This window comes from Balaenoptera borealis (assembly GCF_965194805.1).
Source record: "Balaenoptera borealis genome assembly, chromosome: X".
Taxonomy (NCBI): Eukaryota; Metazoa; Chordata; class Mammalia; order Artiodactyla; family Balaenopteridae; genus Balaenoptera; species Balaenoptera borealis.
Genome location: NC_138881.1, coordinates 110,082,473 through 110,098,177, shown reverse-complemented (window position 1 = coordinate 110,098,177; position 15,705 = coordinate 110,082,473). Strand labels below are relative to the sequence as shown.

The 15,705-nt window shown below is 38.2% G+C and overlaps 2 protein-coding genes across 13 annotated transcripts in view; one reads left to right on the top strand and one right to left on the bottom strand.

Moving 5' to 3' along the window:
* The window catches only part of IGSF1 (immunoglobulin superfamily member 1), a 453,756-nt gene that overhangs the window by 194,986 nt on the left and 243,065 nt on the right, over nt 1–15,705 (top strand). The gene's annotated exons all lie outside the window — the stretch shown is intronic.
* OR13H1 (olfactory receptor family 13 subfamily H member 1) overlaps nt 1–15,705 on the bottom strand; it is a 25,044-nt gene extending 9,339 nt beyond the window's left edge. The window contains 1 exon segment of the mRNA XM_082377976.1: nt 2–15,705. Within this exon segment, the coding sequence (XP_082234102.1) occupies nt 2–289 (288 nt within the window). The 5' untranslated portion in view covers nt 290–15,705.

Sequence of the window (15,705 nt, the reverse complement as noted above, 5' to 3'; positions counted from 1 at the left end):
GTTGTGGGTAAGAGAGGTAGGGATGGGTAGAGAAACAATGCACCAAGGCCTGGGGCATGGAGACTGTTCCATAGCAAAGGTCTAAGAAAGACAGGTTACTAAGGAAGAAGTACATTGGAGTGTGGAGGTGGGGGTCAATGTGGATAAGAAAGATGATAAGTCCATTCCCCAATAATGTTCTGAGGTAAGTTATCAGCACCAATGTGAAAAATGTGACTCTCCATTCAGGAAAGTTAGAGATTCCAATAAGAAGAAACTCAAATACTGCTGTAGCATTGTCCATGGCCATTCTTCCCACTTGCCACTATTCATTGGATGGGTGCCAATGTAGTTGCCTAATTTTACCTGAAAGAATGAGAATAAAGATGGAGGGATGGTATGAGAAAGTTGGAAGTAACTAGGGTGTACAGGATCATTCTCGTTGTCCTCTTCAAAAGATATAAGAATACAAATGAGATATCTATAATGGAAACAGAGGCAAAGCTAAAAATCTACTCCCTCCCATGGAAAACAGCAAATTCCCCATCCTTTTGAAATGGTTATATGAAAAGTTCTGCAACCCACTTTTGCCAGATACTTTTTAGTATCATTTTTTTTCCAAGTAAGAAGAGAGGAAAAGGAGGGCATCTTCCTGCTTCTCTCACTTGTTCTCCATTTTCCAAGACAAATCTGATTCATAGAGATGGTTGAACTTCTTTCAGCTTGAGTTACTAATCTCCACCAAGAGGGTACCTTCTGATAGTCTTAGCTAAAATATTGCCTATTCTTGTGTCTGTCTGTCACTCCTAGATTGTTCATACCTCCATTTTCCCATTGTGCTAGTATCTACCACGGTGCTTGTCCTAGAGTCCTGCCAAGTATTTCTTTTTTTTTTTTTTATAAATTTATTTAGTTTTGGCTGCGTTGGGTCTTCATTGCTATGCGCGGGCTTTCTCTAGTTGTGGCTAGCGGGGGCTACTCCTCATTGTGGTGTGCGAGCTTCTCATTGCGGTGGCTTCTCTTGTTGCAGAGCACAGGCTCTAGGCACGTGGGCTTCAGTAGTTGTGGCACACGGGCTCTAGAGCACAGGCTCAGTAGTTGTGGCGCACAGGCTTAGTTGCTCTGCAGCATGTGGGATCTTCCTGGAGCAGGGATCGAACCCATGTCACCTGCATTGGCAGGCGGATTCTTAACTACTACCACCAGGGAAGTCCCCAAGTATTTCTTTGATCTGAACTGATATTATGTAAATATAGTATGTCATGGAACCCTTAATGTCTATGAAAACCCTCTGCTAATGTCTGTGGTTGGAGTTACAATTCCAGGTTCTCTGGTGTTTTCCGTGTTGTGATTGCTGAGCCCCAGTTAGCAATGTGAAAATCTAATGTGATGTTTCTAAAAGTATGAGTGGTAAGGAGTAAACAGCCTACCTGAAAAGTCACTCTCTTCTCACCCTCATCACTCTCTTTTCCCTCACGCTGCTTAATTTTCCCTATAGCACATTCCAATATTTGAAACTACATTAATGATTTGATTGTTTATTACTTCAGCGGTCCCCAACCTTTTTGACACCAGGGACCGGTTTCCTGGAAGACAGTTTTTCCACGGACGGGGCGGGGTGTGCGGGGGGATGGTTCAGGCAGTAATGCGAGCGAAGGTTCAGGCGGTAATTCGAGCGATGGGGAGCAATGGGGAGCCGCAAATGAAGCTTCACTTGCTCGCCCGCCGCTCACCTCCTGCCCTGTGGCCCGGTTCCTAGCAGGCCGGCAGACCGGTACCGGTCCACAGCCCAGGGGTTGGGGACTCCTGTATCACTCGATTACTTGTCTCCCACTCGAATGTAAATTTATTGAGAACAGAACCTTGTCTGCTTTGTTTACTGGCTTATCCCTAGTATCTAGAACAGTGCCTGGGGCATCATAAGGAACTGATATCGAATGAATAAATGAACGTATAAAGTCCTGGGCTGTTACAGATATTATTCAGAATCTAACTACTCCTCTTGCCACCTGCACTGCCATCCTTTATTCCAAGTCATTGTCATTATTCACCTGGATTTTGTCAATAACTTCCTTATTGGTTTCCCTGTTTCTGGCTTTGCCTCCATTCAGTTCAAATGATTCAGTTATATTGTAAGTCAGGTCAGGTTACTCTTCCATTAAAAAATTTCAATAGCTTCTCATTTCAACCTAATTAAACACCAACCTCCTTACTATGACCTATCAGGCACTACATGGTTTGCCTCCCCTTTACCTCTCTGACCTCTGTTCCTACTACTCTTTTCCTTGCTCACTTTGTTCTAGTCACACTGGCCTCTTCACTGTTCCTTAAACACTCATGGCACATCCCTTTCTCAGAGCCTTTGATCTCTTTGATCTTGCTGCTCCATATTTCTGAAACCAAGATCCTTGTATGGCTTACCTTCTCACTTCTCTCAGGTCTTTACTCACAATGCATTTTTTAGTCAGTTCTTCTTTGGCCACCCTGTCTAAAAGCTCATCTCTAGCCCCTGGCATTTTATGTTCCCCTTTCCAATTCTCTTTAGAATTATTATTTCTAGCATCTTGTATATTTTATCTATTAATTATGTTTATTGATTGTTTCTCTCAACTAGAATGCATACTCAGTGAAGTCACTGCTGTATGCCCAAAACCTAGAATGGTGCCTGGTGCATGGAAGGTGCTTAAGAATTATTTGCTGAATGAATGTGTGAATGGAACTCTTTAGCTTTTCCACATTGAAAGACTGCCTCGCTTTTTCCATCTGCCTCTTCCCTAGATATTGCTGTTTATATGGCAAGCACCTCCTAATGTGTATGTGCTCCTTCATGAGATTAACTCTCCCTTTTCTTCTAATCCCTTCCTTGAAGCTTCTGCTACTCACTGGCTATTTCTCTGGGTAAGTTTCTTCCCCTCATTGGCTTAGATTTTTATTTGCAATCTAGTTAAACTAAGTGATCTCTAAGAGCCCTTCTAGCTCTAACATGCTAGGATTCTCTGATTTCCGTCAATTAAAAGGAAGACAAAACAAAACTTAACACACCTCAGAATATGAGGAATCTACTACATTTTCCTCCATTGTTGGAAATTCATGTGGGCTACAGAAAGGGTTTACTAAGGGATGAAGTTTCTCTAACCATCTTTGAAATGGGAGACTGGCTTGTCCTTAAAAGTCTTTAGCAAAGAAGATTCTACAATTCTCCCACTTCCCTGTCCTGGAGTCCAAGTAATCTGTCCCTGTGTCTAGTTCTCTACTTTGTTCAGCCTCTCAGACAGGCTAAGTACATGAGAATGGTAAATTCATGGAAGTGAAAGTGTATGCCACTTGTGAAGTGTCAAACACATGTAAGGGAGGGAGAAGATAATAACCTGCCTTCACAGGGGTGTCCTCAGATCTTGAGAGACCTAATGAGATAATCATTTCCACAGAGGGAAAATGCAGAAAGATGAGAGTCACATGGCTATATGAAACAATGCACTGAAGCCTGTTATATTTTAAATTAGTACAATCATACCTTAAACTTCTTTGTGGTCTATGTTTAACTCCCAATTACCTATATATTGGCCATTCACAGTAGAATATCTAAAAAGGTGATGGACCAAGCTGCAGATGGGAGGATGAACTGGTTTTGCATAGAAGTAGATGGCTGATTATTATGCCATTTAAAAGTCTCTGTTGCTCCTAGAACTCTATAAAGCACACTGATTTTGCTGTTAAATATTGATAAATAAATGTTTTCCCTCCTTATATGAACCTATAATTCTTAATGACCAGCAGGATGTATTTTATTTCTCCAGTATTGAGGTATTGTTTATAGAGTCTATCTCTCAGTCTTTCATGAGCCTAGTTGAATAAATTGATGAGCGATTTGATTAAAAATTGGTGATCGGTCTATGGTTGCGGGAAGACTTGTTTTTAATGGTGTTAAGCTTACTGATAGAGATTGGGATCAAACCCATGACCTTGCCTCCATTAGTACTGTGTCTGAACCTATGGAATTAAAATTGATGACAACTTCCCTTTCACACTTAAAGGCTACTCAGCATCTAAACTGAGGGACTTATTTATCATTTAGTCTGGGCCCTGCTCTCCAAGGCAGTGCTGATTGTCTCATCCTAAAATTATCGTTAAAAGATTCCTGGAAAACTGGGCTTAGAATGTTTCCCATCTTAGTCTTGTTGCCTGCAATTATTTATATAGCCTAACTTTTCTTTCAACTAACAGCTGCCCTCTTGCCTTCCTGGAGGTCGCCCATGTCTGATAAATGGTTAGAGGTTAAAAAAAAAGTGGGAGGGGGAATGAAAGAAACTGGAGCATTTTCCTGTTACTGACTTACCATTGGAGGTTCCTCTCAAGTACCAGTAGGTGGAGCAGAATGTGACTGCTGAAAATATCAAGTTTCCAACAGTTGTCAGGTTTGGAACATGACGATCTCCGTGCAAACTCTCCTGGTGAGATTTCAAAAGCCTTCCCAGCTTCTCAAACTCTCAAAGGCCTGGAAACCTCTGAAGAAAAAAAATATTTTTTTGATTAGAGCAAATTACAATTGCCAGAAACTTTAATGTGCAACCCTTGGTGATGGTATCTGATTAAATTATTTAATTTCTTAGGCAAACATTTCTTTCACTGACCTTTGACTCATGTACATCTTTGTTCTATCTTCCCTAGAAAAGTTATAGCAAGGACGATTGAGGTCATTTGAATACTTTGCATCAAGACCCTTAGGTTATTTCAATTTTCGACCTGCTAGATTAGACATCTTTTGCCTCTTGGCAATATTTATCTATCTATTATCTTATCTTGATGAACTGGAACACAATTAAACCAAATTGGCACTTTCTTTAAAAAGAGGGAAATGATAATAAAACATGCTGCAGCCAGGGCTTTAAACTAAATTGGATGATTTCAAGGAAGTGTCCTGGGATCTGTGTATACCCTACCCAGTTTCCTACTCTTTCTCCACTACCTATTTTCAGTGCCAGAGTGTGAAAGTGTACAACCTGAAGACTCCAAGGTCCTGAGCATCCCTCGGTCAGCAAAAAGATCTAATGACAGTTACTCTACCCACTAAGGCTGGACAATAGACTCAGGCACTTCAAAAGCATTAAACTGGAGTTGAAGCGCAAAGCTGTTTGGTTACCCCTCACTTAACCAGAAAATATAACTACCAGAACCTGCCTTTCATTGAGCAGTTTGGTTTTTAGAAATTGTGCCGTTCCTCCCCTTCTCTTGGTCTAGGTTAAGAATCCATCGATATATGTTTACCCGGAAGCTGTCACCAGAGCTCTATCTCTGGGAGCATACTTTGCTCTGAACTAAATCTATAAATCCTACATCATCAGCATACTTATGATGTCTGGGGTCTGATTCTCTTCCAGATTCAATTCCAGATGCAGGGAGAAAGTTGATGAGCTGCTCAGTAACTTAAATAACTTGAAGTTCCAAAGTGCTACCAGACCATTTATCTCACGAGTACAGTTCAAAGTTTCTGGTCTTCAGCAGAAAGAAATAATTAGCTTGTGAGAGCTTCAGGGACCTCATCCCAAACAGGCAATTAAATTTTGCCAAACCAGAGCTCTTTGAAAAAAAAGTAGTATTTTGTGTAGGGAAAACAAATAAAGAAAGAGAAAGGAGACTTTTGAGACCATGAGACTTCTGTATACCACTGTTGGGCTTTCCAGAGAACTAAGAAATAATTCTTTTTTATTTTGGTCCATAGTCTCTTCACATTCTTTCAGTATTAAATTGGTGTCGTGACAGAGCCTGCAGCTGGTAGAGAAATGTCTATCAGGGGACAGCTGGGATAGAGAGTGCACAACAGAGAGTGCATGTGTTATTGATTCCCACGTTGAAATAGCCCTTATGTTTGCCTTTCCATTCCCACTTCCACCACCCCAGCCTGCTCAAAGAGCTTCCATGGGAGCTTTTTTTCAACTGTATCAAGTTTGTATTCCTTCATCTGACATGCGAGGCCAACTGTGGCAGTTCCTCATCTATCATTTAACATTCATTTGTTCGCGCATTTACACATTAATATATTTATTCTACAAATACTTAATGAGTACCCACTGTGTGTTAGGCAATGTGCTTTGCATTGAGGATACAACGGAGCAAAAAAAAAAAATTCTGGCACAGTTCCCACTTTCATGGAGCTTACTGTCTGGTAGAGAAAACTGACATTAACCAAACTATCAAGAATATAAATACGCACCTGTGGTAAGTGCTATGCAGACAAGCTACTTGGTGGTATTTGTTATTGATTCCCACATCCACCTCTGTCTCCTACGACTGCTCAACAAGTTCTCTCCACTTAAGTCTGGTTACTTTCTTCATTGCTCCATGAGTGCTCACCCCTACTCCTTCTACACCAATGATCCTGATGTTATACCAACTTGGAAAGCAAAATAGTACCTAATCCATCTTTCAACACTAAACCTAGTTTTTGGCTCTTTTGTTATCTATTTTGTTACATGGTTCTCTATGTTATCTGATTCTTCAGCTATATCATAGGTAACCAGAAGCCAGATACTTGTTTTTCTACTTCTTTAGGACTTTTTAGGGTAGTGCCAGTAGATAATAGGGTAGTGGGAAGCAGTCTGTGGTAGTGGTTACGGCTGTGTACCCAGGGGCTTGCTAACTATGTGACCTTGTTCAAGTAATCCAAATAATCTGAGCCTAATTTTCCTTTTTATAGGAAATGAGTAAATACATGGATATGCTTGTAAGAGTGCCTGGCATATCGTAAGTTTCAATAAATATTAGAATTGTTAGCTATTTTTGCTTCTCCAAATACATTCACATAAATTGGTTCCTATATTTTATAAATGAGAAAATTGTAGCCTAAAGCAATGAAGTGAATTGACTAAAGGTCACACAATTAATTAGAGACAGAGATGGATAGAAAACTAAGGATTTATTACTTCCAGATCACTGACTTTTAGAAATTATCCATATGGTCTTTTGCTTGATGCTTGCTTTGAGGGCAAATGTATCAAAGCTGGTACTGAGCAGGATTTTGTCCGGGTCTTTGGGTAACTCAGAGTGACATGATATTGTTACCACTTTATTAAGACATCTATCTTTAGCTGGAGCTTGTTTCCCTGCCAATTAGAAAACAGTAATATTTAGGATAAAGAATGAGTTCTTATGAGAGTACTTAACTTCAGTCAGCCTTATAACCACTGAATGCATCCTTAATGTGTCATTTCTCAAATTGGTTAAAAGGGAGGACCTAACGAGAGAGTGGACACCTTACAAGCTGCCTGACCTTGGGCAAGTCACTTCAACTTTCTGGGGCTCAGTTTTTTTTTTTTTTTTTTTTTTTTTTTTACTGTACAGAACATTTCTAAGACCCATTCCAGTTATGACATTCTTGGTTCTAGAGAAACTGTTCCTATTCAAAGCATTCTTTTTTGATAGTGGGTGATAAATATCTTTCCTGTATATGGAAGACAGCTAAGGAAGTTATGTTAAGTCCTAGTAAAATGGTGTCAGGAAAGATCTGGGTTAAGGTAAAAAAAGGAAATATTTGTGGATTCTGTAGCTTAGTGTAGGGAGGTATCCTAACAGTCTAATGAAGCCCTTTGAAGGCTGAACAGCAGGAGTTACTGTGGGCAAAGGGAAAGAGGCAGGGGTTGGGGACTAAGCTGGTGGGAATACATTTCTCTGTTTCGGAAAGATTGTGACTAGTAGAAGACCTCTTCAGTAACTCTGCTTCTGATGCACTCTTGAAAGATCCTTAATCAGAGGATGAGCAAAAGAAAGAGTGTGTAGTGGTTTCCAAAGGGCTAACTGTAGTATAAGCAATTTGTCATCATAGTCCTTGGGTACCTGTCTGGAATTATGCACAAAATTATAATCTTCATTTAGCAAGTAACAATTCTGCCTTCTCCTTTTCCTTTATGTTACGAGGTAGACCTGAACCATGTGTTAGCAGAAAAAAAGGGAGATGAGGTTCCGGAGAGGACTGATTAGCCAAATATCTCATAATAGTCTTTAAACAGATTTATAAGGAAATTTGTCTTAACATTGAAATATGATGTGCTCATCTTCAATTGGAAAAATGTTCTTCCCACCTGTGATTCTTTGAGGTTGATCCCAGACAAACAGAACACGTCTTTTTCTTTTTTAAAAATTCACACTAAATATTTATTTCCTGTAATTGCACAGTACCCAAGTGCGTCTCTGTATGTGGCCCTTGCTGTCAAATACAAAGGTAAGAACTGGCCTTTGAAAACTAGGAATCAGTAAAAGAAGAAATATAAGAAAAACACCTTAATGAATGATCACTAAAGGGAACCCACAACACTGCCTTATTAACTTTGAAAATATCTGTGAATACCAGATTGAAAAAATAAAGTAAGGTTTGAGACAAATGTCCCATCTTGCCTATGACAATACATTGGTAACAATATAAGCTGTAAGTTTAGAATAAAGGAAGGGAACCCTAATTAATATAAAATGCAGTAAGATTATTAAATGCTTTATTCCAGGTCCAGCAGTGCCTAGGGTACAGCAGGTACCCCATAAATATTTGTTGAAATAAAGAATGAATCAATGAATGCCTCCTTCTAGAGGTGGTTCAGACTAAATACTGTAAAATCATTCTTTCCCTCCAAATTCAAATATTTTCCATTTGAAACATATTAAAGAAAAGGGCTATGGTGTGACTACTAAGGGTCTAGGGTTTTAACTTTTGAATGGTTTATAAAGGAACTTACAGAACGCTTCTAACAGCTTTGAGTCTGGAGGTTTGTCCAGGCTCAGGAGGCATGATTAGCCTCAGTGCATTGTTCAAAGTTGAGCAATTAAAAATTATTTCTTACAAACCCCCAAAGATGCCACACTGGGCATTGTTAAGAAGTTGGCAGACATGGCAGTTAACTTCACCTGAAACTTCCAGCTATATGATGACATACTAATTGTAAACAATGGGGAAAATGTAGAACTCTTCCTCAAGAAGAGAGTGGAGAAACTTTGAAGGCTTAAAAACAAGAAAAAAATGTTCTGTATGAACAGAAGCCAAGCAGTGGGATTTAATTTCAAAAACTTTTTATGAGTTTCACACAAGAGAGTTGTACCAAATGTGCTCATTTAAATGACACAAATTTTAGAATATGAGACTTTATCATAAATGACCCCAATATAAAAAATGCAAATACCCTGTGGGGAGATCTGGGTTCTAGTCTTGGCTATGTCACAAACTTGCCTTATTATTGTAGTATGTCTATTAACCTCTTCCTGTTTGTGAAATAGTGAACAATAATCCCCACTCTAAGTACTGCATATGGGCATTGTAAGAACCAAATTATATACTGAGTATGAAAGACACTTGAAGATAAAGAAATATGCAAATCCATGGAATTATTTTAAGGGTTTAAATAGAATCAGAACAAGCCTATAGATCTCAGGATTAGGTCTAAATTTCAGGTAGAATACAGTGTGCCTTATCTGTTTTTTTTGGGGGGGGATATATATCCATAGATATATAAATTAGCTCATTTACCTTTACAATAGACCTATGAAACACATAATAATTTTGTAGATTAAGAAATGGGCTTAAGGAGATAAAACAGTTTATATGGAAAGTGATAAGCAGTGTGCCTAGAACATAAGAAACACTTAACAAAAGGCAATTAGTATTATGGAAATTCTTTTTTGTTTTTTGTTTGTTTGTTTATACTGCAGGTTCTTAATAGTCATCAATTTTATACACATCAGTGTATACATGTCAATCCCAATCACCAATTCAGCACACCAACATCCCCACCCCACCTCGGTTTTCCCCCCTTGGTGTCCATACGTTTGTCCTCTACATCTGTGTCTCAACTTCTGCCCTGCAAACCGGTTCATCTGTACCATTTTTCTAGGTTCCACATACACGCGTTAATATACGATATTTGTTTTTCTCTTTCTGACTTACTTCACTCTGTATGACAGTCTCTAGATCCATCCACGTCTCAACAAATGACTCAATTTCGTTCCATTTTATGGCTGAGTAATATTCCATTGTATATATGTACCACATCTTCTTTATCCATTCATCTGTCGGTGGGCATTTAGGTTGCTTCCATGACCTGGCTATTGTAAATAGTGCTGCAATGAACGTTGGGGTGCATGTGTCTTTTAGAATTATGGTTTTCTTGGGGTATATGTCCAGTAGTGGGATTGCTGGATCATATGATAATTCTATTTTTAGTTTTTTAAGGAAGCTCCATACTGTTCTCCATAGTGGCTGTATCAATTTACATTCCCACCAGCAGTGCAAGAGGGTTCCCTTTTCTCCACACCCTCTCCAGCATTTATTGTTTGTAGATTTTCTGATGATGCCCATTCTAACTGGTGTGAGGTGATAACTCATTGTAGTTTTGATTTGCATTTCTCTAATAATTAGTGGTGTTGAGCAGCTTTTCATGTGCTTCTTGGCCATCTATATGTCTTCTTTGGAGAAATGTCTATTTAGGTCTTCTACACATTTTTGGGTTGGGGTGTTTGTTTCTTTAATGTTGAGCTGCATGAGCTATTTATGTATCTTGGAGATTAATCCTTTGTCCGTTGATTCATTTGCAGATATTTTCTCCCATTCTGAGGGTTGTCTTTTCATCTTGTTTATGGTTTCCTTTGCTGTGCAAAAGCTTTGAAGTTTCATTAGGTCCCATTTGTTTATTTTTGTTTTTTATTTCCATTACTCTAGGAGGTGGATCAAAAAAGATCTTGCTGTGATTTATGTCAAAGCGTGTTCTTCCTATGTTTTCCTCTAAGTGTTTTACAGTGTCCAGTCTTAAATTTAGGTCTCAAATCCATTTTGAGTTTATTTTTGTGTATGGTGTTAGGAAGTGTTCCAATTTCATTCTTTTACATGTAGCTGTCCAGTTTACCCAGCACCACTTATTGAAGAGACTGTCTCTTCTCCATTGTATATCTTTGCCTCCTTTGTCATAGATTAGTTGACCATAGGTGTGTGGGTTTATCTCTGGGCTTTCTATCTTGTTCCCTTGATCTGTTTCTGTTTTTGTGCCAGTACCATATTGTCTTGATTACTGTAGCTTTGTAGTATAGTCTGAAGTCAGGGAGTCTGATTCCTCCAGCTCTGTTTTTTTCCCTCAAGACTGCTTTGGCTCTTTGGGTTCTTTTGTGTCTCCATACAAATTTTAAGATGATTTGTTCTAGTTCTGTAAAAAATGCCATTGGTAATTTGATAGGGATTGCATTGAATCTGTAGATTGCTTTGGGTAGTATAGTCATTTTCACACTATTGATTCTTCCAATCCAAGAACATGGTATATCTCTCCATCTGTTGGTATCATCTTTAATTTCTTTCATCAGTGTCTTATAGTTTTCTGCATACAGGTCTTTTGTCGCCCTAGGTAGGTTTATTCCTAGGTATTTTATTCTTTTTGTTGCAATGGTAAATGGGAGTGTTTCCATAATTTCTCTTTCAGATTTTTCATCATTAGTGTATAGGAATGCAGGAGATTTCTGTGCATTAATTTTGTACCCTGCAACTTTACCAAATTCATTGATTAGCTCTAGTAGTTTTCTGGTGGCATCTTTAGGATTCTCTATGTATAGTATCATGTCCTCTGCAAACAGTGACAGTTTTACTTCTTCTTTTCCAATTTGTATTCCTTTTATTTCTTTTTCTTCTCTGATTGCCGTGGCTAGGACTTCCAAAACTATGTTGAATAATAGTGGTGAGAGTGGACATCATTGTCTCGTTCCTGATCTTAGAGGAAATGCTTTCAGTTTTTCACCATTGAGAATGATGTTTGCCGTGGGTTTGTCGTATATGACCTTTATTATGTTGAGGTAGGTTCCCTCTATGCCCACTTTCTGGAGAGTTTTTATTATAAATGGGTGTTGAATTTTGTCAAAAGCTTTTTCTGCATCTATTGAGATGATCATATGGTTTTTATTCTTCAATTTGTTAATATGGTGTATCACATTGATTGATTTGAGTATATTGAAGAATACTTGCATTCCTGGGAAAAACCCCACTTGATCATGGTGTATGATCCTTTTAATGTGCTGTTGGATTCTGTTTGCCAGTATTTTGTTGAGGATATTTTGCATCTATGTTCATCAGTGATATTGGCCTGTAGTTCTCTTTCTTTGTGACATCTTTGTCTGGTTTTGGTATCAGGGTGATGGTGGCCTTGTAGAACGAGTTTGGGAGTGTTCCTCCCTCTGCTATATTTTGGAAGACTTTGAGAAGGATAGGTGTTAGCTCTTCTCTAAATGTTTGATAGAATTCACCTGTGAAGCCATCTGGGCCTGGCCTTTTGTTTTTTGGAAGATTTTTAATTACAATTTCATTTTCAGTGCTTGTGATTAGTTTTTTCATATTTTCTATTTCTTCCTGGTTCCGTCTCAAAAGTTGTGCATTTCTAAGAATTTGTCCATTTCTTCCAGGTTGTCCATTTTATTGGCATATAGTTGCTTCTAGTAATCTCTCATGGTCCTTTATATTTCTGCAGTGTCAGTTGTTACTTCTCCTTTTTCATTTCTAATTCTATTGATTTGAGTTTTCTCTCTTTTTTTCTTTATGTGTCTGGTTAATGGTTTATCAATTTTGTTTAGTTTCTCAAAGAACCAGCTTTTAGTTTTAATGATCTTTGCTATAGTTTCCTTCATTTCTTTTTCATTTATTTCTGATCTGATCTTTATGATTTCTTTCCTTTTGCTAACTTTGGGGCTTTTTGTTCTTCTTTCTCTAATTGCTTTAGGTGTAAGGTTAGGTTGTTTATTTGAGATGTTTCTTGTTTCTTAAGGTAGGATTGTGTTGCTATAAACTTCCCACTTAGAACTGCTTTTGCTGCATCCCATAGGTTTTGGGTTGTCATGTTTTCATTGTCATTTGTTTCTAGGTATTTTTTGATTTCCTCTTTGATTTCTTCAGTGATCTCTTGGTTATTAAGTAGTGTATTGTTTAGCGTCCATGTGTTTGTATTTTTCACAGATTATTTCCTGTAATTGATATCTAGTCTCATAGCGCTGTGGTCAGAAAAGGTACCTGATACAATTTCAATTTTCTTAAATTTACCAAGGCTTGATTTGTGACCCAAGATATGATCTCTCTTGGAGAATATTCCATAAGCACTTGAGAAGAAAGTGTATTCTATTGTTTTTGGATTGCATGTCCTATAAATATTAATTAAGTTCATCTTTTTTAATGTGTCATTTAAAGCTTGTGTTTCCTTATTTATTTTCATTTTGGATGATCTGTCCATTGGTGAAAGTGGGGTGTTAAAGTCGCCTGCTATGATTGTGCTACTGTCGATTTTCCCTTTAATGGCTGTTAGTATTTGCCTTATGTATTGAAGTGACCCTATGTTGGGTGCATAAATATTTACAATTGTTATATCTTCTTCTTGGATTGATCCCTTGATCATTATGTAGTGTCCTTCTTTGTCTCTTGTAATAGTCTTTGTTTTAAAGTCGATTTTTTCTGATATGAGAATTGTTACTCCAGTTTTCTTTGCTTTTCATTTGCATGGAATATCTTTTTCCATCCCCTCAATTTCAGTCTGTATGTGTCCCTAGGTCTGAAGTGGGTCTCTTGTAGACAGCATATATACGGGTCTTGTTTTTGTATCCATTCAGCCAGTCTATGTCTTTTGGTTGCAGCCGTTAATCCATTTTCATTTAAGGTAGTTATCGATATGTATGTTGCTATTAAGATTTTCTCAATTGTTTTTTGTTTATTATTGTAGGTCTTTTCCTTCTCTTGTGTTTTGTGCCTAGAGAAGTTCCTTTAGCATATGGTGTAAAGATGGTTTGGTGGTGCTGAATTCTCTTAGCTTTTGCTTGTCTGTAAATGTTTTAATTTCCCCGTGAAATCTGAATGAGATTCTTACTCAGTAGAGTAATCTCGGTTGTAGGTTTTTCTCCTTCATCACTTTAAATATGTCCTGCCACTCCCTCTGGCTTGAAGAGTTTCTGCTGAAAGATCAGCTGTTAACCTTATGAGGATTCCCTTGTATGTTATTTGTTGTTTTTCCCTTGCTGCTTTTAATATTTTTTCTTTGTATTTAATTTTAGATAGTTTGATTAATATGTGTCTTGGCATGTTTCTCCTTGGATTTATCCTCTATGGGACTCTCTTCACTTCCTGGACTTGATTAACTATTTCATTTCCCATATTAGGAAAGTTTTCAACTATAATCTCTTTACATATTTTCTCAGTCCCTTTCTTTTTCTCTTCTTCTTCTGGGACCCCTATAATTTGAATATTCGTGCCTTTAATGTTGTCCTAGAGGTCTCTGAGACTGTCCTCAATTCTTTTCATTTTTTTTCTTTATTCTGCTCTGCAGTAGTTATTTCCACTCTTTTATCTTCCAGTTCACTTATCCCTTCTTCTACTTATTATCCCTCTATTATTCTTCTAGTTAATATCCCTCAGTTATTCTGCTATTGATCCCTTCTAGAGAATTTTTAATTTCATTTATTGTGTTTTTCATCATTCTTTGTTTGCTCTTTAGTTCTTCTAGGTCCTTGTTAAACGTTTCTTTTATTTTCTCCATTCTATTTCTAAGACTTTGGATAGTTTTTACTATCATTTCTCTGAAATCTTTTCCAGGTAGACTGCCTATTTCCTCTTCATTTATTAGATCTGGTGGGTTTTTGCCTTGCTCCTTCATCTGCTTTGTGTTTCTCTGTCTTCTCATTTTGCTTAACTTACTGTGTTTGGGGTCTCCTTTTCGCAGGCTGCACGTTCGTCATTCCCATTGTTTTTGGTGTCTGCTCCCAGTAGCTAAGGTTGGTTCAGTCGGTTGTGTAGGCTTCCTGGTGGAGGGAACTAGTGCCTGTGTTCTGGTGGATGCTGCTGGTTATTGTCTTTCTGGTGGGCAGGTCCATATCTGGTGGTGTGTTTTGGGGTGTGTTTGACTTTATTATGATTTTAGGCATCCTGTCTCCTAGTGGGTGGGCTTGTGTTCCTGTCTTGCTAGTTGTTTGGCATAGGGTGTCCAGCACTGGAGCTTGCTGGTCATTGAGTGGAGCTGGGTCTTGGTGTTGAGACGGAGATCTCTGGGAGATTTTCTCCATTTGATATTACGTGGACCTGGGAGGTTTCTTGTGGACTAATGTCCTGAACTTGGCTCTCCCACCTCAGAGGCACAGCCCTGACGCCTGGCTGGAGCATCAAGAGCCTGTCATCCACACAGCTCAGAAGAAAACAGAAAAAAAAAAGAAAGAAAGAAGATAAAATAAAATAAAATAAAATTACTAAAACAAAAAATAAAAAACAATTATTAAAAAATGATTTTTAAGTTATAAAAATAAAAGAAAGAAAGAAGAGAGCAACCAAACCAAAAAACTAATCCACCAATGATAACAAGCGCTAACAACTATACTAAAAAACAAACAAACAAAAAACGGACAGATAGAACCCTAGGATAAATGGTAAAAGCAAAGCTATACAGACAAAATTACACACAGAAGCATACACATACACACTCACAAAAAATGAAAAAAGGAAAATAAAATATATATCGTTGCTCCCCAAAGTCCACCTCCTGAATTTGGGATGATTCGTTGTCTATTAAGGTATTCCACAGATGCAGGGTATATCAAGTTGATTGTGGAGATTTAATCTGCTGCTCCTGAGGCTACTGGGAGAAATTTCCCTTTCGCTTCTTTGTTCACACAGCTCCCGGGGTTCAGCTTTGGATTGGCCCCGTCTCTGCGTGTAGGTCGCCTGAGGGCATCTGTTCTTCTGTCAGACAG